Here is a 27952-nt window from a genome sequence, read left to right as displayed (position 1 = left end):
GAAGTCCGTCTCCTTGGGCTAAAGTCGGGTGTCTACAGGGCTGGCGCCTTCTGGAAGCTTGAGGGGAGAATGCGTCTCCTTTCCCTTCTCCGGCCTTCGGCGGGTGCCAGCAATGGCTCGGGGCTCCCCACGACACTCCAGCCTCTGATCCTGCTGTCACGTGGCTTTCTCTGACCCTGACATTGCCGCTGCCCTTTTACAAGGACCTTTGTGGCTCCGTCGGGCCCACGCAGACCGTCCCCTATAATCTCCCCCTCTCAAGATCCATGGCTCCGTCGCATGTGCAAAGTCCTCCTACCCTAATCACACCCACGGTTCCCAGGGACTGGGTCCTGGCCATTCGGGGGGCTCACTGTCCCAGCCGGCCACAACAGGACTTCCCGATGTCCGAAACCGCGGATCCGGAAGCCAAGCTTCGTGACTCCCCGCCGCTTCACTTCTGCCAGAAAAGTTGGAGGATGTCTTTCCGCTGGGCCAGGCACCCGGGACGAAGGCTCCTAGGGACGCACTGTTTACAAAGCTCCCGCACCTTGGTCTTGAAGAGCCGGCCCACGAAGACGTAGATCACCGGGTTCAGGCAGCTGTTGGTGAAGGCGAAGAAGTTGGCGTACTGCAGGCCCAGGTCTATGAACTTCTCCCAGAAGCAGCCGCGGACGGCCTGCACCTGGAACAGGAAGTCCAGGAAGGCAAAGAAGTGGTAGGGGGTCCAGCACACCAGGAAGGCAGCCACGAGCGTGAGGAGGAGCCCCGCGGTCTTGCCACCCGTGGAGCCCCCGCTCCGCGTGCCGCCCACCTCCGCGCGCCCTCGCAGGGAGGCCAGGATCTGGCCGTTGTAGAAGACGATGGCCAGCAGCGGCAGGAGGAAGCCCAGCACGTTCAACTCCACCATCCGCGCGAAGTGCCAGGCCCCGGGCGGGTGCAGCAGCACGCAGGCACAGGTGTCGCTCAGTTCCGGGACGGCGGCGAGGGAACGGAACAGGAACGTGGGGACGCTCAGGAGGCCCCCCGCCACCCAGATGAGCACGCAGGTGGCCCACGCCCGCCGCCTGCGCCCCCGCCTCCGGCTGGCCATGGGGTGCACCAGCACCCGGTAGCGGTCCTGGCTGATGGCCACCACCAGGAAGACGCTGGTGAATAAGTTGGCCTTGATGACCCCGTTGACGACGCGGCAGAGGAGGGCTCCGAAAGGCCAGCGGAACCGGTTCGAGATGTTCTCCGCCCAGAAGGGCAGGCCCAGGACGAACACCAGGTCGGAGGCGGCCAGGTTGGCCAGGTAGATTTGCGCCACGTTCAGGCGCCGCCGGGGCAGGAGGAAGACGGACAGCACAAGCAGGTTTCCCAGCAGGCCGCAGGCGCAGATGGCGAGGATCAATGTCGGCAGCAGCCTGTGCAGCAGGTCCCAGGCCTCCCGAGCGTCGTCACAGGACGTGGCGTTTGCGGGGCGGGGCTGGCTCCGGTTCAGGGACAGGAGCGCCAGGAGGGTCCGGGACGCCATCCGCGGCCACCTGCAACGACCAGCATGCGGCATCAGCTGGGGGAGGCGGCCACCCACAACCCGAGGCCCGGGTCCAGCCCGCCGCCAGCCTTGGACAGGAAAGCTGTCTCGGCCCGCGGCCGCACCTGTTCGCTTACGTATCGGCCGAGGCTGTGGCTTGCAGAACGAGAGATAGCTGCCGTCTGTTCCCTCTGGGGAAAAGTTTGCCGCCCCTTGGGACGCAGGAAAAGACTAGGGCTTTGAACGCCGAGTCCAATTCCGAGCGCAGCCACTTGGCGTGAGCCACTGAGACCCACTAACTTTTAGTTCCCTTTTCGAAAGGGAAAGCTAGTCGCATCCCTCGAAGGGCAAAGCTAGTCGCATCCCTCGAAGGGCAAAGCTAGTCGCATCCCTCGAAGGGCAAAGCTAGTCGCATCCCTCGAAGGGCAAAGCTAGTCGTATCCCTCTTGTGTAACCGTGGTGAGGACCAGGGACAGGGTCTATGGAGAGCTTGGCACGGTCGCCTGGTCTAGAGGAAGCACTCGGTCTTATTAACAACCAGATTGTTATCGTTCACTCTTTGGCAGACATCAAAGAGCACCCGCTCTGTGCCAGCACCTTGCCAGGGAAAGGACCCAGCCCCCAGCCTGAAGGTGCTCACCGTCCAGAGGCGATGCAGACATGGAGACAGTGGGCGAGGACCTAAGAAAGAATCAGGAAGTGCTACCAAGAGGTGCAGACAGCGGCGATGTCCGTCCATTGGGTCCCAGACCAGTGGGGTGGACGGGGTAGGGACAACGGTGGGAGGTTTCCAGCACGAGAAGCCGGGCTTGCAAATTACCAGCAGTAAAACAACATTAATAAAGCAGCTAACATTGATGAGATGATTTCTAAGCCAGACACCATTCGGAGAGTTTGACATTGAAGTACTTTTTCATTTAACGTTCCCAGCAGCCCTGTGGGGGTAAGAGCCTCGTCATCTACATTTGCTCAGAAAGCGGGGCGCGGAGGGACCGGTCACTCGTCCACAGTCGCACAGGGGGCTGGAGTAGAGAGGGGATTCAGCCCGGCACAGTCTGATTCCAGAGGCCGGGCCTCTGTCTCCTCGATTCTGCTGCATGTTTGGCCCCCAGTCGGTAGATGAGGAAGCCAGGCTTGGAAGTGAGCAGCCTGTCCTGGGAGCCCTCAGTCTGTGCTGACCCGAAAGGCCACAGTCCCCGCCACACAGCAGGCCTGCCTCCCAAATGACCATGCGGAGTTTCATTGGGGGAGGGATACGGTGGGAAGCAAGCAGACTGAGTCCCGCCGCCCTCTGGAACCCCACGGAAAGAAGGGATCGCATCCTGCACTCGTGGATTTATGGGCACCTGCCAGTCCAGCTGGCCACAGCTGACTCAGGAGACCCGTATGATCCCCATTCACACAGCGAGCAGCTTGTGAACCATTCTTGGCTGGGTGACCTTGAGCAATCACTTGATGTCCCTGAGCATGACTTTCCTCAACCGAGGACATGATGACTTTCGAGTTTGGATGCTGTGTGTAACTCACACGCTGTGCCATTCACACTGAGGTGTAATTTACCAGTTCCTCCATGCATTTGTCTACTGAACCAGTATTTATTGAGCACCTACTATGTACCTGGCACTGTTCTAGGTATTTGGGACAGAGCAGTGAATCAAACTAGCAAAGACCCCTCAGGAGGCTTCCAGCCTCGTGGGAGGAGAGAGCCCACAACAGTAAACATACTGAATAAAATTGTAGCACGGGGGTGGTAAGCAGGGGGAATGGTGAGATGGAATCCGTTTCTGGATTTTATATTGAAGGTAGTGCCGCCATAATTTTCAGTCGGATACAGGTGGGGAGAGAGGAAGGCTCGGATGATGCCAAGATTTTTATCCAGAGCACCTGGACATATGACGTTGCCATCAGCTGAGATGGAGACGGCAGTGTGTAGATGGGGCAGGGTTTGGTGGCAGGCGGGGAGATCAGGAGTTCACTCTCGGACATGTCAAGGTTCAAGGTTGAAGTATCGAGTGGGGACATCAAGTGGGGATTTCCAGCGACTAGATGTTCAAGTCTGGTATTCAATGACAAGAGCTGACATAGTGGACGTCCAAGAGTGGACGAAACCACCGAGGGAGAATGTAGACAGAGGGGAGAATGAACTGCTTGGCCACGAGTGGGGAGGTCAGTGGGATACACGGGGGATTAAGGGTTGGTGGCTGTGGCGTATGTGTGGCATGGGGAACTCTGACCGAGTGCATACAGAAGAGTCGAGACACTCTTGTGCTGTAAATCCACAGCTAAATATTTATCTGGTTATTTGGGAATCGTTTCATTTATTTGTTTTTCTTTGTGGAATTCTTTTTTTTTTTTTTTTTTTTTTTACCCTGGAAACACTGTAAAAATTTGCAATATGCCCTTTTGGCCTCGATGAGCTAAAAGATGAAAGTTTCGGGAGGATGTAAGTACTGAGCTTCCCTTTCTCAAGGAAGTTGGCAACAAATTTGCAAGTTGCACAGACTGTTGATGTTTATTTACATCACTAGGCAGGGCTCTGTGGCGATTTCACCAACCACAAGAAAACCTAAGACCCAAAGCTGCTACTGCAGAAGTTAGTAATTTTAATTTTCTAAACCGTGTATTTTATTTTTGAGAGAGAGACAGAGTGTGAGCAGGGGAGGGGCTGAGAGAGAGAGAGAGAGGGAGGGAGACACAGATTCCAAAGCAGGTTCCAGGCTCTGAGCTATCAGCACAGAGCCTGATGAGGGGCTCGAATCCACGAACCAGGAGATCACGACCTGAGCTGAAGTCGGACGCTCAACCAACGGAGCCACCCAGGCGCCCCAGAAGTTAGTAATTTTAAAAGATCTGCCCTAAGACCGATTGCACCCACGTAGCTGCAGAAGGCGTTGTTACAGGTCGCTCTGGGAAGCATGGATTTTCCATTCAGATCAAGCTACTATTCTGCCAATTAATTCAACTCATTTTTGGTTCCAGTTTATCTCCTGCACAGGTAACAGTGGAAATGACAGCTGATCATGGGTCCGCTTCATAACAACTCCACACACAGGGAAAATGCTATCGGTATCTTCTGATTCTTCCACTAGAAAAAAATCAGTTCCAAACATGATCCAATTCACGGACTCAAAGCAAAACTTCTGGAAGTTCCATCTGGGCGACTGGAACAACGACTTCTGGGGGATGCTATTCTAAATTCAGTTTCAGTTGTTTACGTTGGAACTAGAGTTATGTTTTTGTGATGATAATACAAATACAGATTTTGCTGGGGTGTGGTGTCATGGTAACAGCGATGTTCTTTCGAAAATAAGAGAGTAGTGGAACAGAAATGTACTTTGAAGAGGCCACTGGTGCACACGCCGTTTGCAATTGCATATGAATAAGTTTCAGGATCCTACCAATTAATTCTTTTTTAATGTTATTTATTTTTGAGAGTGAGAGAGACAGAGCATGAGCGGGGGAGGGGCAGAGGAGAGAGGGAGACACAGAATCGGAAGCAGGCTCCAGGCTCCGAGCCGTCAGCACAGAGCCCGATGTGGGGCTCGAACTCACGAACCTCGAGATCATGGCCTGAGCCGAAGTCGGACGCTCAACCGACTGAGCCACCCAGGCGCCCCTCAATATTCTACCAATTAAAATGGAGGTTAGAGTTGACAAAGTTTAGAAAATCTAAAGATGGGTACACAGGGTTACAGAACCACAAGCTTTTCGTAATAAGGTTGACGATGAATTAAAAAAAAAAAAAACCCTAGAGCACGTATTTCCTTTCTTTGCTGCCCCATCATCAATCACTTTTAGGGGACCTTGAGCCTAAATGCCTGGAAATGTTACTAAGCTGTTTGTTAAAGCGGAACTCTAAATTTTGTTTGAATTTTGTTCCAAATCATTTGGATATCTTTAATCAAGGTACGCAAAGAATGGAGCACCAAAACACCTGCTTTTACGCTTTTAGCAGACTGTAATTACCTTGAAAATGAAGGTATTATGCAGAAAATAAAGGACATTTATTGCGAAAGGGGAAAAATGTTTAAAGAATGCGAGCTCGGTGGCACACAAGATTTGATTTTAAATCTCTGTAGTGAGCTTTGGAATATCTCAGTTTGTGGGAAGAATCTTTTCACTTGGGTAAATTCATATTCCGTACAAGAAATGAGACGAAACTGAGAAAACCCGGGATGCGCAGCCTCTAAGTTTCACAAAACGTTCAAAGAGGGGAAGTGACTACAACTTATTTGTAGAGTAAAAATATTATCTGGTAAAAATGTTTGTCGAAAGCCACTCTGAACTAGGGCGTAAAGGCATCACCTATGAACATACGTGGGCTAAGAGAGTTACGTGATTTTGTACGTAAAGAGTCAGACCTGAGAACAGCCTCTGCTTGGCAGAATTTGCTCAGAGATTAGCAGGTACCTCGGCACTTACAGCAAGGACATTTTCTTAACTAAATACATTCTGGTCTGGGGTGCTTGGGTGGCTCCCTCGGTTACGCGTTCGACTCTTGGTTTCTGCTCAGGTCAAGCTCTCACGGTTTGTGGGTTCGAGCCCCGTGTCAGGCTCTGTGCTGACAGCTCGGAGCCTGGGGTCTGCTTCGGATCCTGTGTCTCCTTCTCTCTCTGCCCCTGCCCCGCTCGTGCTCTGTCTCTGTCTCTCTCTCTCTCTCAAAAATAAATAAACATTAAAATTTTTTAAAAATAGGGGTGCCTGGGTGGCTCAGTTGGTTAAGCGTCTGACTTCGGCTCAGGTCATGATCTCACAGTTCCTGAGTTCAAGCCCCACGTCGGGCTCTGTACTGACAGCTCGGAGCCTGGAGTCTGCTTCGGATTCTGTGTCTCCCTCTCTCTCTCTGCCCTTCCCTGCTCGCGCTCTCTGTCTCTCAAAGATAAATAAACATTAAAAAAGACTTTTTTTTTTTTTTTTTTAATTTTTAAAAAGAAGCTGGAAAAAGCAAGGATTCTCCCTTGGAGCCTCCAGAAGGAACACAGCCCTTCTAACACCTTGACGTTAGCCCAGGGCGACTGATTTTGAACATCTGACTTCCAGAATAATAAATTTGTGTTGTTTTAAGCCACTAAGGTTGTGCTGATTTGTTACGGCATCCAGAGGAAATTCAGGGAATTTCGCCCTCCCTAGGGAATCAGGGGCTGCCTCCCAAGCCACCAGCAGAGACCTCTGACTTCAGCTCGAATCTGGTTGGCTTAGCAGACACTGCCCTCCGTCCCAGTGGACCCAGCTGTGTCCGTGGGCCCCCCACGGACACAGCATGTCTGCTCAAGCTGGGCTCATTTTGAAAGGGTTTGTCTTTACCAGCTGTTGTCTGTGTTTATATGACATCGGACAGAAAGGAGAGCCCTTCCTTCACCAGTTCTTAGTTTTAGCTCTGATATCTGCCTGGCACATAGTAGGTGCTCAATAAACAGCAGCTATTGATAGTATCGGTAATACTCGATCTTATTTGAAAAACGTAAAGGTGATGCTGGGCAGGCCTGCTAGAGAAGATGATTCTGTAATTTCTACGTGATATTTTCTGAGTTTGCATATTCCAACCCTGGCATGTGCTACTCGGGAGACCACTTTCTTCAACGGATTGGGCCTCGTGGAATTCGTTCCAATTTCAACAGTGAGGTGAGATAAAGGCATTTGAAATACAGACAGAGAGATGAATGAATCTCAACTCAGTCACATAATTAAGATGCGATTTTCAAGCCACAAAGAACCCAACCAATTTATTGGCCTTATGAAATCTTGCAAGCAATCCTGGGAAGACCGATTTGATTTTTATAAATCAAAATTCGTAGATTGAAACTGGTCAGAGTCCACACGGAGCTCATTAGGGGCTGTATTATTCAGCCTCTACGTGTTTCATACGACCTTGATGTCAAGAAAGAATTTCTGGGACCTCCATGAGCTACTCCAGACGCTCTCCTCCTTTTCTGCTGGAAAAGCAACTAAACCCTGAAGCAGGCACAGAATACAATCTCTCCCACTGATTTAGAATTACGTTTAAAACCAAAAACAAGACATACACTTAAAGAAAACAGAAAATCCTGCCAGTATTTCATTGTAAGAGGAAGCTTTCTTTGTTTGTTTTTTCCAACGAGACGTGAATCTCCTCTTACACCTTGCTCTCATAAAAGGAAAAAAAGAGACGGCTGTTTACTTACTCAGGGGATGAAAAAGCTCGCGACTTCGTCTGGGTTTTCTGATGGCGAGAGCTGCCTTCGGAGGTGTTTTCTGGGCTGAGAAGCACCGTGGAAACGCGATGGCCTCAAATTGCCCAACCTCCTCTCCAATGAGGTCACTGGAGGGATTGCCGAGAAAGTGAGTCTTTCGATGGAAGAAGCAAGCTGGGGTTTAAAAGGAAAATTGCTCTGTACTTTAAGGCTGGCAAGAGAGTATTCAGCTCCCAGCCCCCCTCTTTACTTTGGAGACATCTGGGGAGACCAGTGACTCTGCCAAAAAAAAGTATGTTGTCCAATATGCCCTTAAACCATATTCTGGCATCATCCAGTCCCTTCGAGCCTCAGTGGACATTGAGTAATGACTGTGCCCCGTTCACCACGGGGTCCCACATGCCTGAGGCTTACTACAAAACCTCAGCTTTTGTGGGAGCTGACTTCAACGTCCCTTTTGAGTTTCAGTCCTCAAGGACACACGGCCAAGAATCCGTTAGTGTGGACCCCATTAAACAAACAGTGAGCTAGGAAAAAAATTGACTCCTGCAACGTCCGGAACTGAATGGGATCAGATACACTTTTCCTCATCTTCCCCAGCAGCTCTGAAGCCTATTTGCCTGCACATATCCAATTGAACTGCTCAAGACCTCCTGTTCAGACAGTAAGAAATTTCTGGCTTTCTTTGAGCGTCTGGCCTCAAGATCCTGTAACTGAAATGCCCCTAACCCTCCCTCTTAAAAATTAAGACGCTTCGAACTCCCTCCCTAAATGCAGGAGAATGCATCCATGCCTGGGGCTTGAATTGTGGCTTCTGGAAAGGTCATCCTCAAATCTCAGGGCCCCAGCCCTCCCCACACCCAAGTCCTGCCTCTTGGATGCCCCATGTCCCCTCTTTAAAAAGAATTTTTTTTTTTTTGCATGTATTTATTTTTGAGAGACAGAGAGGGACAGAGAATGAGCAGGGGAGGGGCAGAGAGAGAATGAGATAGAATCCGAAGCCGGCTCCAGGCTCCGAGCTGTCAACACAAAGCCCGACACGGGGCTCAAACCCACAAACCAGGAGATCATGACCTGAGCCGAAGTCGCACGTTTAACCGACTGAGCCACCCGGGGGCCCCTCCGTGTCCGCTTTTGATGTCCCCTTGAACCCAACGTGTCTGGGGCAGAAGAATGTCCCCTTTGTCTTCAGCATCTAGCCTTCTCTGTTTCCTTTCTCTGTACTGACACCTCAGTGGGGACAAACTGCACTTTAGAACTTTCTAGCAAGTCTCTCCTGTTGCTAGATATATTAAAATTGTGGAAGCAGAAAAAACAAAGAAGATTCCGAGACGGCAGCTGGGGAGCATTTGAGGGAGGAGACTGGAATCTGTCTTTGGGGACGGTCCCTTCACGTGAGGAGAGACCTGGGATGTTTTAGTCACGCAGACGTTAGGTGAATGTCGGCCAGCGTCTGGGTAGCTTTTCATCAGAGAAGGCCTCCAAATCCCAGGCCTTCCTAATTAGCAACGAAGATGGGGGTCTTACCAGTGGAAACCATTTGCAGAGAGTGACTGCCTTTTCTCTCTTCCACAGGAGTGGAGACTGGACTGCTTCTCACCAGTGTCTGTCTTAGGAGATGCCTTCCTGCCCAGACAGGCATTGACTCGGGAGGGTCCCTGAGACCAGCTCCGTGGGAGGTGAGCCACTCGGTTGGACCCTGGCCGACCCCGCCTCATGTCGGGGAGAGATGGTGAGACGGTGAGAAGGGGCCTGTGTGTGGCAGGACCCTGTGGCCCCCACTGCTGGTGGCCTACTTGCCACGTGATGGCTGATGAGCAGGGCTTCGGGAGAGGACTCTGTGGCAGCCTTGCCAAAGCCTTGGGGGCTCACCCCGCGGGCGGGATGGAAAGTTCTTTTAGGAAAATGGGTGTTCCTCCTATGGCTCACTCAGGGTGGGAAATGGAGTGGAGTTGCCCTCTGCCTCTGGGGCTGTGGGGAGAAAGGGCCTGAATTCCAGGGGCTGAGGGCAAGGCGAGGGAACCCCAAGTCTTGTGGACAGGGGGCCTGAATTCTGGGGGGGTTGAGGGCAGGGTGAGGGAACCCCAAGTCTGTGGGGAGAGGAGGTCTTAATTTTGGGGGTTAAGGGCAAGGCGAGGGAGCCCCAAGTCTGTGGGGAGAGGAGACCTAAATTCTGGGAAGTTGAGGACAAGGCGAGGGAACCCCAAGCCTGTGGAGAGAGGAGACCTGAATTCTGGGGTTTAAGGGCAGGGTGACGGAACCCCAAGTCTTGGGGAGAAGGGGCCTGATTTCCAGTGGCTGAGGACAAGGCGAGGGAACCCCGAGTGTTGGGGAGAGGGGGCCTGAATTCTGGGGGGTTAAGGGCAGGGCGAGAGAACCTCAAGTCTTGGGAAGAGGGGCCTGACTTTGGGGGGTTGAGGGCAGGGTGAGGGAACCCAAGCCTATGGGTCAAGGGGGCCTGAATTCCGAAGGCTGAGGGCAGGATGAGGGAATCCTACATCTAGGAAGGGGTACAGGACCCTGTAACGTGGAGGCAGGGGGAGGCCAGGAGTGGGGTGAGGGTCCTCTGGGGCCTGGGGCCTGTGTGGGGCCTCTGTAGGGAGAACAGGACAGCAAAGAGACTATTCTAAGGCATGAAGAGGCGGCTGGAAAGAGACCCAGGGCTGCCGTCTAGAAACAGGACAGCCTGGCCAGCGTGCTGGGACAGGTCAACCTTCCCTGGATTGTCCCTGATGCTGATGCTGGGGACTCCAGGCAGCGGGGTCTCCTGAGCTGAGGGCTCGGGCTATGCTCCATGCATATTCCGAGAAGGTGAGCTTGAGCTTAAGGGACTTGGGGACACACAGGTTACAGTCCCCACCATGGCACACACACAGTTCTCTGGTCACTAAACCCCGGAGTCACCCTGTCTCCTCTCCTAGTCACACCCAGCAGGTTCTGCAAGGTCACCTCCCTGGGCTCATCTCTACAGGTGACTTCCAGATGTCGGACATCTTCAGGGCTCTCGCTCAGTCCTCACAAGACACGAGCTGTCTCTTTTATTATCTTTACATGTCGACGCAGGAAAGGAACCGAGGCCGGCCCGCTTCCGGCCGGGACCGAAGGCACCGCCGGCCACCTTCCCCTCCGTCCAAGCCTTCCTTCCGGCCGTAGGTGTTAGACAATCACGTGGCAGACACGTCTGTGACAAAGAGCTCCCAGCCAATCTCCTAGCTTTCTGAGTTTTGTCCTTCTGTCCATGCTTGTGCTGGATTAATATTCCAGAGCACCTGGATTTTGTCATTTCCTAGGACAACAGCCCAACCCCTTGGAATTCAGACTCCCCTGTGGTCCTGCTGTAACACGCGGAGCCACCCTCCACCCTGGGACATTTCCTGACGGGTGACTCCTGGGCTCCTAATGCCTCTGGACGCGCCTTCCTGTGAGCGTTTGCTGGAAATGGCCCCCCCCCCCCCGCCCCTGTCTTTCTGCTTAATGCGCCTCCGTCATTCAAGGCCCCTTTGGTCCTCTGTGAGCACAGGTCTGAGTGTTCATCCTTCTATTCTGCACACACGTAGGGAGCACCTGCCTGGCACCCCCCCCTCGCCCCTGGGGGCCGCTCAGGTTCCATGCGTCTGGCAAGCGATCGAGCCAACATTTCAGCCAAGTGTGCAAACACCACTATACGAGAGCCCGCAGCGTGCGGCACAGAGGGGGTGGGGACGGATGGGGCCAGGGCCAGGTGTCAAGATGCAAGGGGTGTGAAAAGAAAATCCTACAGTTTGTAGGTTTAACAAGGCACAGATACCTGGGAAGCGACAGGGCGACGGGGGCCGGCTTGAAGGTGTCCCGGGCATGCGGGCAGCTGGGAGCACTGCCCTGGCCTGAGCCGACGGCCATTTAGAAGTGAGGGGCGGGGCGCCTAGGTGGCTCAGTCGGTTAAGCGTCCGACGTCGGCTCAGGTCATGATCTCGGGGTCCGTGAGTTCGAGCCCCGTGTCGGGCTCTGCTGACAGCTCGGAGGCTGGAGCCTGTTTCGGATTCTGTGTCTCCCTCTCTCTCTGCCCCTCCCCTGTCCATGCTCTGTCTCTCTGTGTCTCAAAAATAAAAATAAACGGTAAAAAAAAATTTAGAAGTAAGGGGCTCTGGGCACCGGCCACTCAGCAGAAAATAGCCCACTGGGCCAGGGGTTCCACAAACCAGTGCAAGTTTAGAAATTTGCACATAAAACGCTGCCTGGACAGTGAGACTCAGCAGGCCCTCCCTGAGGGGAGTCAGGAGAATCCCAGAGCTAATGCAGCCAGGGCCCGGGTGCAACACTTGGAAATGACCTGTGACCGGGGAGGGTCAGCCACAATCCTCTGTGTTCTAAAGCCTGAGCCAGACCAGGTCACGTCTCTGCCTGAAACCCTCAGGCTCCCCTCGCAGGGACAGGAAAGCGCTGCGATCGACAGCGGCCCGCCCACAAGGCTGCACAGCCCTGCTGCCTTTCTCAGTGTCCTTTTCACACTCCCCACCCGCTCATCCACTGGCTCTCTGGCCTCTGCTCTGTCTCAGACGTGCCACGTCCTCTCCACCTCAGGGCCTTTGCACTGGCCATTCCCTGTGCCCGGAGCACCCTTCCCGTAGACAGCCACATCCCTCGGGTCCTCCTGGCCCCCACAAATCCCCCCTTATCAGAGAGCCCTTCCCTGAAGTAATACCTCCTCCCTTCTGCCTGCTTCCTTGTTTCTCACCACCTGGCTACACTGTTTAGTTTTTCCTTCCTGTGTCTCCACCAGGCAAGGTGTTTACCTCTTTTGATGAGAGTCTTACTCCGGAACTCCTACAACAGAGCCGACGTGCTCAATCAGCACGTATTTGCTGAATAAATTCAGGACCCTATTTACTTATGCTGCATATCGGAATATCAATAGTTTGTCCCTATGTCAACACGCACGTCCTGAACCCCTTGGGGGCCCCAGGTGCCTTGTGGGCAATGGGAAGACGGAGGCGAACAAAGCCTTTTCCGCGTCCCCTTGTGGAGCGCGGGGTCCGTCTGAGGACAAAGACAGGCAGGCAGGCAGACAGTGACTGCACGCCTTGGAAGGCAGAATGGTAATGAAGAACCAAGGTTACGTCCGAGTATGAAGGCCTAAAGACTGGAAGTCTTGGAAGAATTATGGCAGAGGGATATTTGACTGGGGTTTTGAGAGATGAATAGGAGTTTGGAAGGCAGGCCAGCCAAAACAAACAAACAAACAAACAAACAAACGCAAAAACATTGTAGGTGGAAGGCCCAGCACGTGGACGTGCACAAATGTTGTTTGTGGAAGGCTTACTTAGAACTTCGGAGTCAGAAAGCCCAGGGTCAAGCCTCAGACCGCGTTTCCTCATTCCTTTTGAGGACCACTCAGCCCCTGCCCTGGGGTCCGCTCTGTGCAGATTTGCCCCCAAAGGCTGTTGTTTTGGTGCAGCAAAGAGCACGAAACGGTTTCAGATCGGAGTGAGTTCTCTGAGAGCGCAGATACTCCCCTGGCACTGGGGGAGAGGGGGCGAGGGTGGGAAGAGAGCCGGGGGCCCCTGCGGGGAAGTCCCGGGAAGGCTCAGACCCGCAGGTTCTTCATCTGGCAGCGAAGGTGCCCTGCCTGCTCTGACAGCTGTTGCGGGGATCAAATAAATCCACGGAAAATGTCACTCTTTCATCATATGGACGTTCACAGGTTGAGATGAATTATGGGTACGTATGTTCCCAGTTTTATGACCTTCCTCTGTGTAATCTGGCAGAAACCGCCCATATGGAAAGCCTGTTGCCTCATCTTTCAATCGGCCCACGGGCCTAAATGGCCTATGCGTCCGGCGAGAAATGGGGGCGTGAAATCAAGTTCGTTTTCCACAGAAACCAGTAGTGCTCGTATGTCTTTTGCGGGGATGGGGTTGATGCTGTGAGCGTGTATCTCTAACACAAGAAAGCAGGCCGAGCCCCGTGATCAGAAATGCTCCTACGACCAGGGTGCAGGAGAAATGACACGCTGAAGACAACGCTCACCTTCCCTTGAAGACTTGGGGTCATCCTTGGCTGTCCCAGCCCTCATGGTGGCTACAGATATGTGACACAGACAGATACGTCGACGATACACGCGAAATACTTGAATGGGGTTCTCCACTGGGCATTCAGAGAAGATGCCTCAGAAGAGAGCTAACGTTTCAGAGTTTGTTGGCATAGATGTGTCTCAGGCAGGGCTCTCCAGAGAAACCAAACCAATAGGATATTTACCTATTCCTATCTATCTATCTATCTATCTATCTATCTATCATCTGTCTGTCTTCTATCATCTATCTATCTGTCTATCATCTGTCTGTCTATCATCTATCTATCATCTATCTTCTATCATCTATCTGTCTATCATCTATCATCTGTCTATCTGTCATCTATCTATCATCTGTCTATCTGTCATCTGTCTATCTATCTATTTATCTATCATCTATCTATCTATCTTTCTATCATGTATCTACCTATCATCTATCTATCTATCTATCATATATCATGTATCTATCTGTCATCTATCTATCTATCTCTCTGTCTATCATCTGTCTATCATCTATCTATCTATCTATCATGTATCTATCATCTATCTATCTATCTATCTATCTATCTATCATCTATCAATCTATTTATCTATCATCTATCTATCTATCATCTATCATCTATCTATCATCTGTCTATCTATCTATCATCTATCTGTCTGTCATCTGTCTATCTATCATCTATCTATCATCTGTCTATCTGTCATCTATCTATCATCTGTTTATCTGTCATCTATCTATCTATTTATCTATCTATCTATCTTTCTATCATGTATCTACCTATCATCTATCTATCTATCTATCATCTATCATGTATCTATCTGTCATCTATCATCTATCTATCTCTCTATCATCTATCTATCTATCATCTATCTATCTATCTATCTATCTATCTATCATCTATCTATCATCTGTCTATCTGTCTATATATCATTTATTTATCTATCTATCATCTATCTATTATCTATCTGTCTATCTATCTATCTGTCTGTCTATCATCTATCTACCTGTCTATCATCTATCTATCTACCTATCTGTCTATCGATCATCTATCTTCTTCATCATCATCATCTATCAATCAAGATATTTATTCCAAGGCATTAGTTCATGTGATTACAGGGGCTGGCTATGTCAAAATCCATAGGGCAGAGCAGAGGACTAGAAACTCAGGTAGGAGCTCATGCAGCAGTTCTGAGGCAGAATTTCTTCTCTGGAAATCTTAGTTGTTGTTCTTAAGGCTTTCAACCGCTTGGATGAGGTCCACCACATTATTGAGGGTAATCTCCTTTACTTCAAGCAAGGGATGTTCACCACATCTACAAAAGACCTTTGCAGCAACCCCGGATTCCTGTGTGATTAAAGAACCAGGTGCTGGAGCCCAGCCAAGCTGACACGTAAGACTCGTCATCACAGATGGCATTTAGAACCATGATCCTGGCTGGGATTAGTAGGATGGCCCACGCAGAGAGAAGAGAAGAAGGCTTAGGGTTGAAGCCTGAGGAGTGCCAACATTTAAATTTTAGGTGGAGAAGGAGGTGCTGGGCAAGGAGAACAGGAAGAACAGCCAGTGGAAAACAGATTCCGTGCCGATCAAGTCTGGGAGACCTGGGGTTAGACCAGGCTTAGAGAAGCATGCCTCCTCGCAGGACTTCTCAGGGCCTTTAATATGCTTTTGTGCATTGTGAAGCCTCGCGAGGAAGGTGTCGTGGTTGCAGTTCTGAGACTTATCGGACCAATCAGGAGCCAGGTTTTGGTTTTGCTTTTGGTTGTTGTTGTTGTTGTTATTTTGTTTTCACTTTGTTTTGTTTCGTTTTGAGAAACTTTGGGGAAAATCTTCCAAAGTAAACAATGACACCACAATAGCTTACAGAGTAGAAGGTGAGCCCTATGGCTCTAGGAGAAAATGATTTTAGAACTGAAGAGAAAGAATTCGGGCGGTTAATGGGGTGGGGGCACCCAGGAGAGACAACCAGTTCTCGCCATGAGAGGGTCTGTTCTTCCCCATGGAGCACGAGGACAGGGGTCAGACTGCCCCGAAAGGCCATCCAGCAGTCGGGATGCCAAGGTCCCACTGCTTTGTCTTCCTCCCAGTGGACAGGTACTTTGGGGGAAAAATCTGACTGGCAAGCAAGGCCCCGGTCCTCAGGTCTGATCTGGAATTCGGGGCGGGCGGGTCTGGGCCGCAGAGCCACCTGCCAGGGAGGGTTCGGATCCTAGCTCCATCACTGAGGAGCTGGCTGACCTCGGACCGGTTTCTGCACCGCCTCCGGAAGCCTTGGTTTCTTGGTCTGTGAAGCGGGCCCCTTCTCAGAGTTTGGGGATCAGGTGAGACGCTGTGGTGACGCAGCCAGCGGGAGCTGTCCTGGGTTATTGATTTGCTCTTGCACAAGAAGGGTTATGTAAGCCGTCCTCTGTCTTGGCCGGGACCCCAGAGAGGAAACAGGCAGACAGGGCTGGCCCTCTGTGTGGGCCTCGGAAGTTGACTCAGCGTGGACGGGGTGTCCGGGGAAGCTTCAGAACCCCGTCTTGGTTCATCTTGTGGGGTTGTCCCTAAACAACCTTCCACCGAGTCGGAAGCCAGGAGCCGGGCCCTGTGGCCTCTTCTTAGCCTGGTCTGGGAGGCCCTGAATCAGCCTGGCTTTGGGGCCTGGGGAAGGAAGAGGGCAACAGGGCAGCCCCGGTCCTGGGCCAGCAGCCTGGGGCCTGGGGTATTTAATAAACCCGGCTCCAGCAGGTCTGTGGTTCGTACACTCTGGGGGGCCTGGGTTTGCCCCTAACATCCTACATGACCTTGAGAAAGGCCTGGGGATCCTCCTTTGGAAAAACTCCCTCGAGTTCTGCAAGATGCTCTAGCCTGCTCTTTCTTAGGGACACTTCTGTCACCAGCTGGCATCGCCAGGCCTCAGGAGACCTCAAGGAAGCTTCTGGTTGACTCCTGCATTGCTGGGGGAAAGGGGTCTGTGTGGACCCCGGTGGGCAGGCCCAAAGGTGAGTGAGCGCGTCCTCAGAACGATTACAGCGCCTCTGGCCGCCTCCCGGGGCTGCCGGAGCCTAGTGCCGCAGACAGTCTGGCTTCGAGCAACGGAAATTTAATCTCTCCCAGGTCAGGAGGCCAGAAGTCCAAGATCGAGGTGTCGGCAAGTTCTGAGGAACAGTGTCTTCTATGACTGTTTCCTGGCTTCTTGGCGGTTCTGGGGAATCTTTGACGTTCCTTGGCTTGTGGGACCGTCACTCTGATCTCTGACTACATCTCCTTGTGGCCTCCGTGTCTCTGTGTGTCTCTCCTCCTCCTATGAGGACCCCGGTCCTTGGACATAGGGCCCACCATAATCCGGTACGACCTCCTCCTACCTTAATGACCTCTGTGAAAACCCTATTCCCAAATAAGATCCTGTTCTGAGGTCCCATGTGGACATGAACTTGAGGGGGGGACGGAATACTATTTAACCCACGAGAGTGCTTTGATCTCTGTTACTCTTCACAGCACCTGGATTCTCATTGTATAGGCGAGAGAACAGAAACTCAGAGAACCTGACTGGCTTTGCCCGAATTCCCAGAGGCAGGATTGACAGAGCTGGCATGTGAACCAGGAACCTGGCTCCAAGCCCAGGGCAGTCGCTGTCACATTGGTGCTGCCCTCTACAGTTTATGGAGCCCTCCTTCCAGAGTCATTAGCTCTGGGCAAGACAGTCACACTTAGGGTGTTAGCTGCCTACTTTCCAGATGAGGAAACTGAGGCCAAAGGCCGTTGGAGGGGGGGTGAGGGGTTGGCCAAGATCACACAGCGGGTGGGTGGCATGGTGGGGCCTCAAGGCCTGGCCTCCAAAGTTCTCCCCCTACAATGACATGTTACCTCTCAGCGTCGGGCACATGAAGGGAACCAGACACAAAAGGCACATGGTGTTATGATTCCATCCGAATGAAATGTTCAGAAGAGGCAAGTCTGGAGACGGGAGGGTTAGTGGCTCCCGGACCTGGGGGGAGGCGGTGCTGGGGGATTTCACGCTGGGGTGATGAGCGTGTTCTGGAACTAGAGAACAGTGACCACACAGCTCTGGGGGCAAGCGAAACCCACTGGAATGGGTGAGCTGTCTGGCTTGTGAGTCATATCTCGATAAAGCTGCTACGGAGAACATCTCAGGGTAAGGTGTCAGCCTCCAGCCCCTGGTGTGTGTGTGTGTGGGGGGGGGGGGGTGGATTCTGTAGGAGGTAAATACTCACGAGGCCTACAAGATTCAGACTCTGTTAGGGCAGAAACAGTCCCAGCGCGGGCTCAGAAGCTGTCCCCGCAGGAAGGCAGCTTGAGGCCAGATTCGTACCCACCCCCCCCCCCAAGTGAAGTCACAAGCACCCCTCCTGAAGAGCAGTGGGGTCTTAGCAAGTTACTTCCCTCTCTGGGCCTCAGTTTCCCCATCATGAACTGGCGGTAACGCAGGTGCCCACCTCCCTGAGGGGTCACGAGGGTCTGAAAAGAGGTCAGCGGAGTGTGAGACGTTATCATGGGGCCATTTGACCTCAGCCAAAAAACAACAAGCAAGCCGTCAGGCTTCCAGCCATTCCCACTGCTGAATCGTGACCTCCTCGCCTCGCCCCGTCCACCCCCCCCCCCACCACTGCTCCCAATCCTCCAGGGTTTGGTGAGAGGTCAGAAGGTGTGGCTCTGCCGTGGACTCAGGGGCTAAGAGCAAGGAGAGAGGGGATCACACTGCCGGTGGCTGCGGACCGAGGCTTTGCTTTCCAAATCATGAAGACTGCACCAGGGACTTCAGAGATCGACGACGGCCCTCATCGCTAGCATTCAGTCCCACCAGGTCGCTGGCATTCAGCTTGCACCGTGACCCCACCTCCTCACCCACTCGGCCAGGGCAGGCTCAGGGGCCCACCGGTGGGCTTTCAGGGGGGGCGCCGTGGAGGGTCGGGAAGGCAGGGGCTGCTCATGTTGCTGGGCTGGCTGGGGGCAGGTGGGAGGGCGGCTTTCCCAGCCCGTTTCCACCTGCCCAGAGCCCAGTTCACGCTTCCAGCCAGGTGGCTTCCCTCTGGGCTGCAGACATCCTAGAGTCACGCTTACCCTTCGACCAAAGTCCCTTAGAGGAGTGAGCTCCCTCGGGCAGTGGTGGGCAACTTTCTCCAAGCTCAGAGCTGCTGGGGAGGTAAGGGTGCAGGACGAGTGGGAGGCTCGAGCACGGAAGGAGCACGGAAAATGTGTCGGACTCTATCCAGTTGTGGACACTAGGGCCAGAGGGCAGAGAACGAGCCAGGAAGTGGAGAGAGGGAAAGATACAAGGCAGGGGCTGGCTCATGACAGGCCTTGCGAGCCACGTTATGGATGTAGAACTTTATCCCGGGTGCCGGGACACGTTTGCAGGATTTCCTGTTAGAGAGCATGGTCCTCGCCCTCACCATCGTCTTCATCACAGCTGTCATCGCCATCATCATCACCATCGTGGCCGCTCACACGCGTCGAGTGCCAACTCTGTACCAGGCACCGGGCTAGACGCTTTTCTGCGCGAATCCTGTCAACAGCTCTGTAAGGCAGATGCCCTTATTCGCCCCCTTTTACAGATGAGAAAACCTAGGCTCAGAAAGGATCGGTGAGATGCTCCAGACCACACAACAAATAGGAGCCCCGGCCAGAACCAGGACTGGAATCCAACCCAGGTCTGCCTCATCCCAAGCCTCGGCTCCTAAACGCTGCTCTTTCGGGGTATAGCCCCTCTACGGTTGTATTTGTGTGAAGACACGTCATTGGATACAGAGTGAAGGATAAGAGCTGGCAGATGGTCGAGGTCAGTATCAGAGACGGCAAGAGCGGTGAGAGGATGCTCAGCCATGGAGAGAAGCAGATAGGTCCCGGAAACACGTGGGTGGAATCTGAAAAAGGTGCTGATCCGGTAGGTGGGAGGGATGGGGGAGAGGGTGTATTGACCGATGACCCCCAGGTTTCTGGTATGGGTGCGTGGAGGTGTATAGATCGAGTAATGCCACTTCTGTAGAGACTATTAAAGAATATTATTCTTTAATAATATATAATTATAATACTATTATATATTATATATAATTATATAATATATACTATACTATATATATAATATATAATTATATAATATATATAATACTATTATATAATATCTAATTATAATAATAAAATATAATTATAATACTATTCTATTAAAGAATAGAAGTGTTCTTTAATGAACGAGTGAATGAATGAATACGTGAGTAATGAGGAGGTCCCCTAAATGAAGTGGGTAATGAGTTCCCCATCACTGGGATTATGCAAGCAATGGCCACACAACTGTTTGTTTAATCTAGACATTGTAGAAGGCACTCCTGCTTGGAAGGGGAGGTGAGAGGGAAGGTCCTCAGTAAATATATATTGCGTGCATGAATGATTGAACTTGTTGCCACCCCTCTGATTCTAGGGCCTCATGGGGGCTCGCTGGCACCTGGTGGGAGCTTGATGAGTTACCACTGTAGGAACGGAGGACGGGGGAGACTATCAAACCCTATTCAATTTTCTTACATTTCTACTTCGGTATATTTTAGAGCCTGCAGTTTAATACATATTAATGAGTTTACACATTGGGTATGCATAATCAAAATTCTTTTACTTATAGGGATACACAATCACAAGAGCTTGGACACCGCTGTTCTGCAGGACAGAAGCCCTAAAGCGGGTTGAGCGGAAATAATGGCCTTCTCGCTGCCTCTTGATTTGCAGTGTCCTCACAAAACTAAGGTTTTCGGGAACCGGGACATGAAAAACGCCTACAAAAACTACTGCAAAAAAACTCCTCGACCGTTTATTAAGCTGTATGGAAAAGACACATGTTTACACACCTCATCCATTTCTCATTGTTTGTGAATCGCTCCCTCCTTACAATGTAACAGCTCTCTGGGTCTTTCACAGGACAATGTTCTTTATCACAGTGTCAAAACAACCCACTGGGCGGCTGCCCTCCTGCAGACTGATGGCTCCTCAGGCCACGGGAGGACCCCTAAGTGACCATTAGGTGTCCAGAGCTAAATGACCATTAGGTGCCCATCACACACCCGCTGATGGATGAGTGCTACACATGTGCGAAGCACAGCCTCCTTTCTATTCCACTCACAGTCTGCGCGCGGTTTAACTCCATTAAAATGTTAAACCCTGCCTACTTCTTCAACCGTTTTCTTTCTCCAGCTACGAGTGTGTGTGTTTATTGGGGCAGAGGGGTGTGCGTGGCAGGGGCACAAAGGCTGGGAATCTTTTCTGACTCCTTTTGCTTTAAAATCTAGAGCTGGTTTGATGAGGATTTACGGGCTGTTTGCCATCCAAGGTTTCCTGGTCTTTGGGGTTTCCATCTTCTCCGGAGAGGGCTTGCTAACAAGTATCCAATTACTTTGAGTGAATGAATGCTGTCCTGGTGTCGCTTGCCTTAACCATCCTGGTAGCTCCTGAGCTCCACTGCTACTGAGTTGGCCCTCCCCGCCTTGGTTCTCCTCCACATGACGTTGGAGCCTTGGAGCCCGGGAGGTGCGTTCTCCTTACTCCCCATGGTACCTGCCGGCCACAGCAGGCCGATTGGGAGCCCCGTAGAAAAAAAGAAATGAATCCTCCCTGGAGCACGGGGGGCTTGGCGATAGGACTGTCTCTTAAGCCTCTGGCCAAGGATGCTGGTCCAGCTTCCTGTGGCCTTACTCCTGGGACCCGCCCCGCCCCACCCATCGCCCCGCCCACCGCTGCCCCATCGCCCCGCCCACCGCTGCCCCATCCAACCACTGCCGGCCCCGCCCAGCGAAGGCGGAGCCACAGCCTCTCCGCAGCGCCGGCTGGAGGCCCCTGGGGGAGAGGGCGTTCCCCTTCTGGGTTCATCCTGTGGGGCCCCAGGGCTTCCTCTTGGTCACATAAGACCAGGCAGCCACGCTGTGACTCAGACCCAGCTGGCCCAAATGAGGCGCTCAGCCCTGTAGGGGAGCTTGGTCCCAGGATCAGCGCTATGGGGTCCATGACCCTCGTGCCAAATCATTGGGCTGCTGTCCTCGGGTGGCAATTGGTCGGTGCCCTCGGTTGCTGAGACCCGGACAACGGTGGACGGGCTGGACTCCGCCTGAGTACTGCCCACCCCCGGTCTGAGCATGAGTCCCCGGCAAGTTCACTCAGCGGGCATCACAAATCAAACATTGAAGGGGTGGCGTGTCCGCAGAACGCTCGCGTGTGTGTGTATGTGTGGGGGGCGGGCGGGCAGCGTTACGGGAAGGTGGAAGGCAGGTAACGTTGTTGCGCACCTGCTATGAGGCCAACCCTGAGACGTGCTTTATTTACAGCACCGTTAGCTACAATACCGGTTCTCCTCTAAAGAGCTATCGTAAAACCCGAGTCCGTTTCTTTATACTAAATTTATTTCCATACTGTGTGCCTAATAAAGCCTCACATTTATATAGCACCTTTCCTTTTTCCCAAGCACTTTCGTGCCTGTTACGCCTTTCAGCCCTCCCAACAAGCTGATGTCACAGAGGACGAAACAGGCAGGGATTAAGTGACGTGCCACTAATTATCAGCAGAACTGGGGCGTCAGGCTCTTCCTCAGTCCTCTCCTCTGCACCAGCCAGGGTGCCCCGCTCCACTACGTCGCAAAACAGCCTTCTGGTCGTTGGAAGGAGTCATCCCTGTTCGAGTTTGCGAGTTCCTCAGAGACAGAGATCATACTTGCTTTTTTCTTCCCTCTTGCCCGCGGTGTTCAATACTTGCCTACACAGCAAGTGCTAGAGAACTGCTAAGTGCTCATCGAGTTCTTGTTTGGCACAGACCATCTTGGCCACGGGCAGGGGGAGTGATGGGATCCTGGTCTCCGGGTTCTTACCAGGGATCCCTCAGAGTTCAACCTTCACTGATCTGAGAAATCATCCTCCGGAGTGCCAGCTGAGAGGATTTAAGAGACTGAAGGCAAAACTCCAGCCAGGCCCCCCGCCTGGGGACCCAGCCGTGGCCTCAAAGCTGGGGTGGCAGTTCTCCCGGAGGTGTGATCTGGCATGCTGGGGCAGGCTGGGACGCCACGTGGGAGGGACACTCAGTCCCTCCTGTCCCTGTCCCCAGGCCCCCTCCACTCCTGGGAAGAAGCAGACTGGCCCACGGGTGGCAGCAAATGGGAACAATAATACCGTCATGTTTATGGAGCCCTTGGCTCTGGGCACGAGGTCACCCCATCCTCACGGCCTCGCCCGCTGCATCTTGGGCAGGGCGGGAATGAAGCGCCTGTGTTTGGCCGGAGACGTCGACTTACTGCCCAAGGTCGCATGCCTTCCGTTCCTGCTCGGGGCACATCCTGAGGGGCAGCTGTAACCGCGCCCTCACCCACGTGAACCGTAGTCCTCGGGGCGGCCCTCACTGGCTGTTCCCCACCCACTCGGGCAGTCTGTGAATCTGGCGTTCCACCGAGACGGAGGTCCGTAGCGTGCCCATGGAGTTCTCCGTCTTGGTGGCCTCCGACACGCAGCCCCCCTTCTGGCACAGTCCCCGGAACACCTCCCGTGACTTCTTGCGGAAGCGCTTGCCCACGATCACGTACACCAGCGGGTTGAGGCAGCTGTTGCTGTAGGCCATGTAGGACGCGATCTGCGTGAAGACGTCGACGATGTGCTCATCCCAGCAGCCGGACAGGATGTTGAGGCGCAGCAGCGTGTCCAGGAAGGTGCTGACCTGGAAAGGCAGCCAGCAGGTGACAAACAGCAGCAGCACGGCCAGGACCAGCACCGTGGCCTTCCTCTCCGTCTGGATCTCCTTGAACTTCTGCATCTCGTTGTTGCGCAGCACCTTCATGATCTGTGCCGTGCAGAAGGTGATGACGACCAGGGGCAACAGGAAGCCCACGGAGTTCAGGAGCACGTTGGTGAACACCTCCCAGGTGCGCGACGGGTAGACGATGAGGCAGGCCGTGACGTTGTAGCCCTCGGCCGTGTACTCCTTCATGGTCCGGAAGGCCAGCATGGGCGAACTCAGGAGCAGCGTGCACCCCCAGATCACCAGGCTGTAGAGTTTGGCCCAGCGCACCCCGCGCATCCGGCCCATGGACATGGTTTTCACCAGGGCCAGGTAGCGGTCGATGCTCACCAGCATCAGGAAGCAGATGCTGCTGTACAGATTCATGTAGAGCATGGTGTTCACCACGCGGCAGAGGACCTCCCCAAAAAGCCAGTCGAAGTTGTGGGCGATGGTGATGGCCCAGAAGGGCAGCCCGCAGGCCAGGAGCAGGTCCGCCGCGGCCAGGTTGCCCAGGTAGATCTCGGCCACCGTGCAGCTGCTCTTGTGCAGGCAGAAGACGCCGAGGACGAAGATGTTCTCGAGGGCCGCCAGCACGAACAGGACCCAGAGGAAGGGAGCCTGGATGGCGTTGAGCCAGCTCCTCCACTCGTCGTAGACGCAGCCCTGGGACGACGTCCCGTTGAGAGTGGGCTCGAGCACCTGCGAGGTGATGTTGAGCATTTCGACGCTAAAAGAAAAGCACAAAAGAGGCTGTTACACCTCAAGGTCACAAGAAGGAGGAGAGACAACTGACGCAGAAGGAGGCGGACTCAGCAAGCAGCTTCCGGAAGCGAGGTCGGGAGGGGCGGTCAGGCCCTTTCTGCCGCGTGCTCAGAGACCGGGGCGCCCCGGACTCCCCGGGGTCTTTCAGAGGGACCCCGTCTCCTTGGGCTGAGCCGAGAGCTCGTGTTCTTTGCCTGGCAGCTCCGTTGGGATGTCTCCTTGGACGGTGTCCCCCCGCGGCACCAACAACCAGTCTTGGGCCCTGGGCCTCCTCGAAGCTTCCGTGATGGGAGGATGCAAAACACATTCCTTCCTTATCGCGCGGGCCCCTCCCAAGGGAGCTGGGCATCTTTCAGCCTCTCGTGGCCTGGTCACGGTGAGTAATTTATTAGAGGAGAAAGGTGATATCATGCCAGACAGTGATATTCCAACCTGCCTCCGAGACCACAGCCCATCTGCCCACACCCTGTCTCCTTCTGGCAGAAGACAGCGCTGTGCTTCCAGAACCTCCATCAGCCAAGTGTTGACGACAGTCCGAGGTCACGTGATGGCAAGGGAAGGCAGGGGCTTTGGAACCAGACAGTTCATATCTCAGCGCGTTCATTGGCTGTGTGACCTTGGGTGAGTTAATTAGCCTCTCCGAACCTCAGTGACCTACCTCGTAAAATGGGAATAACAGAATCTACTTCTCAGGGCTGCGGTGGGAATCCAAGACAGTGGGCAAAAAGCTGTCCTCTTGGCTCAACAAGCACGAATAATTATCGACTTTTTGTGAACTTAATGAAAACAACCGGCACCACTGTTTTCAGGTTCTTGCTCCTGTATTAGCGACTGTATCATCGACTCACTTCTTCCTCTTCCACTCTTGGGTGCGACTCAGACCACGGGGCGGTTCATTTTCTGGAAGTGTCACTGTTCAGGCTACTTCCTCTCTACCCTCTGCCAAGAGGCACGGGGGTTGGACAGCTCCCTAGCTGTGTGGTCTTAGGCAAATTGCTTGACCTGCCCGAGCTTCCATTGTGTTTCCTTTGGAGTAAAACGCTGCTCTCTTCTTGACTGGCTTTGTACGGCTGTTGCAAGGGCCAACTCAAAGCGTGGGCGTGAAGACACATCGGAAGCGGAGAGTGCAACCAGAGGGCAAGACTGAGTAGATGTTTCCCTAGTGCCCAGGGCAGGGAGAGTCAGGGAAGGTGGTGGGAAGGGAGCTCTTCCTGGGTGGGTGAGTCCTTCCGGGGCAGGCTCATTGGCTGGGAGGTGGGGGGTGGCGGGCTGAGCCACAGCTATGGGAAAGAATCTGCTGTTCACCGGTGGGATTTCCTAGGAAAAGCCCCTCTGCTTCCAGGACCAGCTGGCTGGCTTTGAGCGGCCAAACTGGGCACCTGTGACTAACTCATTCCTCAGTGCAATTGTTATTTATGTATTTATGTATGTGTGTACGTGTGTATGTATTCATTTATTTACTTTTTTAAAACAGTTGTCTTTTTTTTAATGTTTTATTTATTTTTGAAAGAGAGAGAGAGAGAGAGAGATAGACAGAGTACCAGTGGGGGAGGGGCAGAGAGAGAGGGAGACACAGCATCCCAAGCAGGCTCCAGGCTCTGAGCTGTCAGCACAGAGCCCGACGTAGGGCTCGAACTCTCGAACTATGAGAACGTGACCTGAGCCGAAGTCAGACGCTCAACCAGCTGAGCCACCCCGGCGCCCCTGCAATGGTCCTTTCAATGTGCTTTGAGCATCTTCTCTGTGCTGAGCTCCACCCTGGCTGTAGAGACCCAGAGGTGGGTGCCACGTGTCCCCCACGCCCTGCCAAAGCTCCTGGCAACTGTGGTCTAGAGTGTGATGGATGCCGTGGGGGTGTGGGGCACAGAATTGGGTGTGTGTGGAGAAGGACGGAGGTGACTCTGTGACTCTGGAGCTGGATCTTGAAAGATGAGGAACATGTCAACAGAGAGCAAGAAGGAACAGTGTTATATGGTGACAGAGGGTGGCTACATTTGCAGTGAGCACAGCGTGACATATAGAGAAGTTGGATGGCTATGTTGTACCCTGGAAACCAAGGTAGCATTGTGTCTCCACTGTTCTCAAATAAGAAAATGAAAAAACAAGACAAACAAACAACACCAACAAGGAGAGAGGAAGACCAGGCAGAAGGAGCAGCTTGAGCGGAGGTGCAGAGATGCGGAAGCCTCCGGCATGTTCTGGAAGGCAAGGTGGGAAGTGGCCAGGGATGGGATGAATAAAGGAAAAAGGACAGTCATCACTGGCTGCTAAGAAAGTGAAGCTTTGTCCCTGAGAGCTTTAAGGAGGGAGTGATGGGATAGGAGAAAGGCTCTGGGAAGATTCTTCTGGTGGAGTGGTGATTTGGATATGTCCCCCAATTTTTTGCTACCCTTCCCTTCAAAGGGTGGAGTCTAGTTCCTCTTGCAGTGAATGTAGCCGCTGACTTGCTTCCCACCCGTGGTGGCAGTGACTGTGTGAGTCCGTGGTCTGTCATAAAACACATTGCAGTTTCTTCCTTGGCCTTGCAAGGGTGCTTGCTGTGGGGGCAGCTGGCAGCCATGTTGTGAGGGCGCTCAAGCAGCGGTGTGGGAGGAACCAACTTGCCCCCTTGGAAGCAGATCCTCTGGCCCCAGTTCAGGCTTTGGTTGACCCTGGCACCCTAGCCTTGGAGTATTCCGGCTGAGACCCCAGATATCACAGAACAGAGACGGGCCGTCCCCACTGGGCCCTAAGTTCCTGACCTGTGCAAACTGGCAGGCTCCTTCCAGAGCCTCTGGATGTAAGGCTTCTCCTGGACAACCTCCTTGGTCCAGCCTTTGGCCCTGTTTTTGCAGCTACATAAAACCCATTTTCTCAGTGACCCAGGCTTGGACAGTTGTCTCTCAGGGTCTGGGTCTCGGAAGACGGAAGTATGGCACCAGATGCTGCCTGTTAATTTCCCAGCAATGTGGTCCTTTGCCAACGGGATGGCCCCTGGCCCTTAGCTGGCTCTGAGAAGCCACTAGATTGTCCGAGGTGGCCTGGGGAGTGCAAAACTGGGAGTTAAGTGCCCCGTGGCTGCCTGGTCATCTCCATGGTATGCTGCACCCCATACAGGGCTGAGAAGCCAGGCGGGGCCCCTCTGCCCTTTGTCTCGCCAGCCCTGAACCCTCAAGACCGACCCTCCCTTTCTTCTGCTTCCACTCGCAATCGGTTCTCTCTATAGAGTGGCTAGGCCTCCTACCAGACATCAGACATGAGTTGGAGACATCCCTTCTCCATGGTGACCTGGTGCATTTCTGACTCCTTGGGTGTTGACTTCAGAGTGTCACTCTCTTCATTTCCAAGTTCATTTGGGATGGGTCGCACATGACCATCACTTCTGTATCCTCCTCCCGCATCCCCGTACCCCACCAAACCCAAGAGAACACCACCTGCCCTGCTCCCACCAGGTCCATGGGGGACTCGAACACGGGCCCTACCAGCCCTCGAGAGGTTTTTTTTCTGCGGATCCCACATTGCCTGTTGCTTTCACTGTTGCCCAGGAGATGAGGGTCACGTTCCCCAAGTCTTCTCCAGGCTTTCTGCCCCTCCCACCATAAGCAGTAAATCAAGGAATTCTTTTGACTTACCCGAAAGTGGCTGTGGTGGGCACGGGGTCCTCATGAAAAGACAGGAACATATGTCTCCTCCAGGAAGAGAACATTTGGACTCAGAGGGAGACGTGCGTGAGGCGCCCGGGCTGATCGGAGGAGAAAAG

General features: G+C 53.1%; 2 protein-coding genes across 2 annotated transcripts; both read right to left on the bottom strand.

Annotated features, from left to right (window-relative positions):
- Positions 1-26: 26 nt before the first annotated feature.
- BDKRB1 (bradykinin receptor B1) lies at positions 27-27876 on the bottom strand. The gene is made up of 3 exons (XM_042990477.1): positions 27825-27876; positions 7657-7839; positions 27-1505 (listed from the first exon to the last, which is right to left on the bottom strand). Exon 3 carries the CDS (start codon positions 1493-1495, stop codon positions 434-436), a length of 1062 nt encoding a protein of 353 aa, XP_042846411.1. The 5' UTR covers positions 1496-1505; positions 7657-7839; positions 27825-27876; the 3' UTR covers positions 27-433.
- On the bottom strand, positions 23074-27898 carry BDKRB2 (bradykinin receptor B2). The gene is made up of 2 exons (XM_007094920.3): positions 27825-27898; positions 23074-24178 (listed from the first exon to the last, which is right to left on the bottom strand). The coding sequence occupies exons 1-2, from the start codon at positions 27896-27898 to the stop codon at positions 23074-23076; spliced, it is 1179 nt and encodes a 392-aa protein (XP_007094982.1).
- Between the last annotated feature and the right edge of the window lie 54 nt (positions 27899-27952).

This window comes from Panthera tigris, chromosome B3, assembly GCF_018350195.1.
Source record: "Panthera tigris isolate Pti1 chromosome B3, P.tigris_Pti1_mat1.1, whole genome shotgun sequence".
NCBI classification, from domain to species: domain Eukaryota; kingdom Metazoa; phylum Chordata; class Mammalia; order Carnivora; family Felidae; genus Panthera; species Panthera tigris.
The sequence above is the reverse complement of the archived record's forward strand: the minus strand, read 5'-3'. Positions and strand labels throughout refer to the sequence as shown.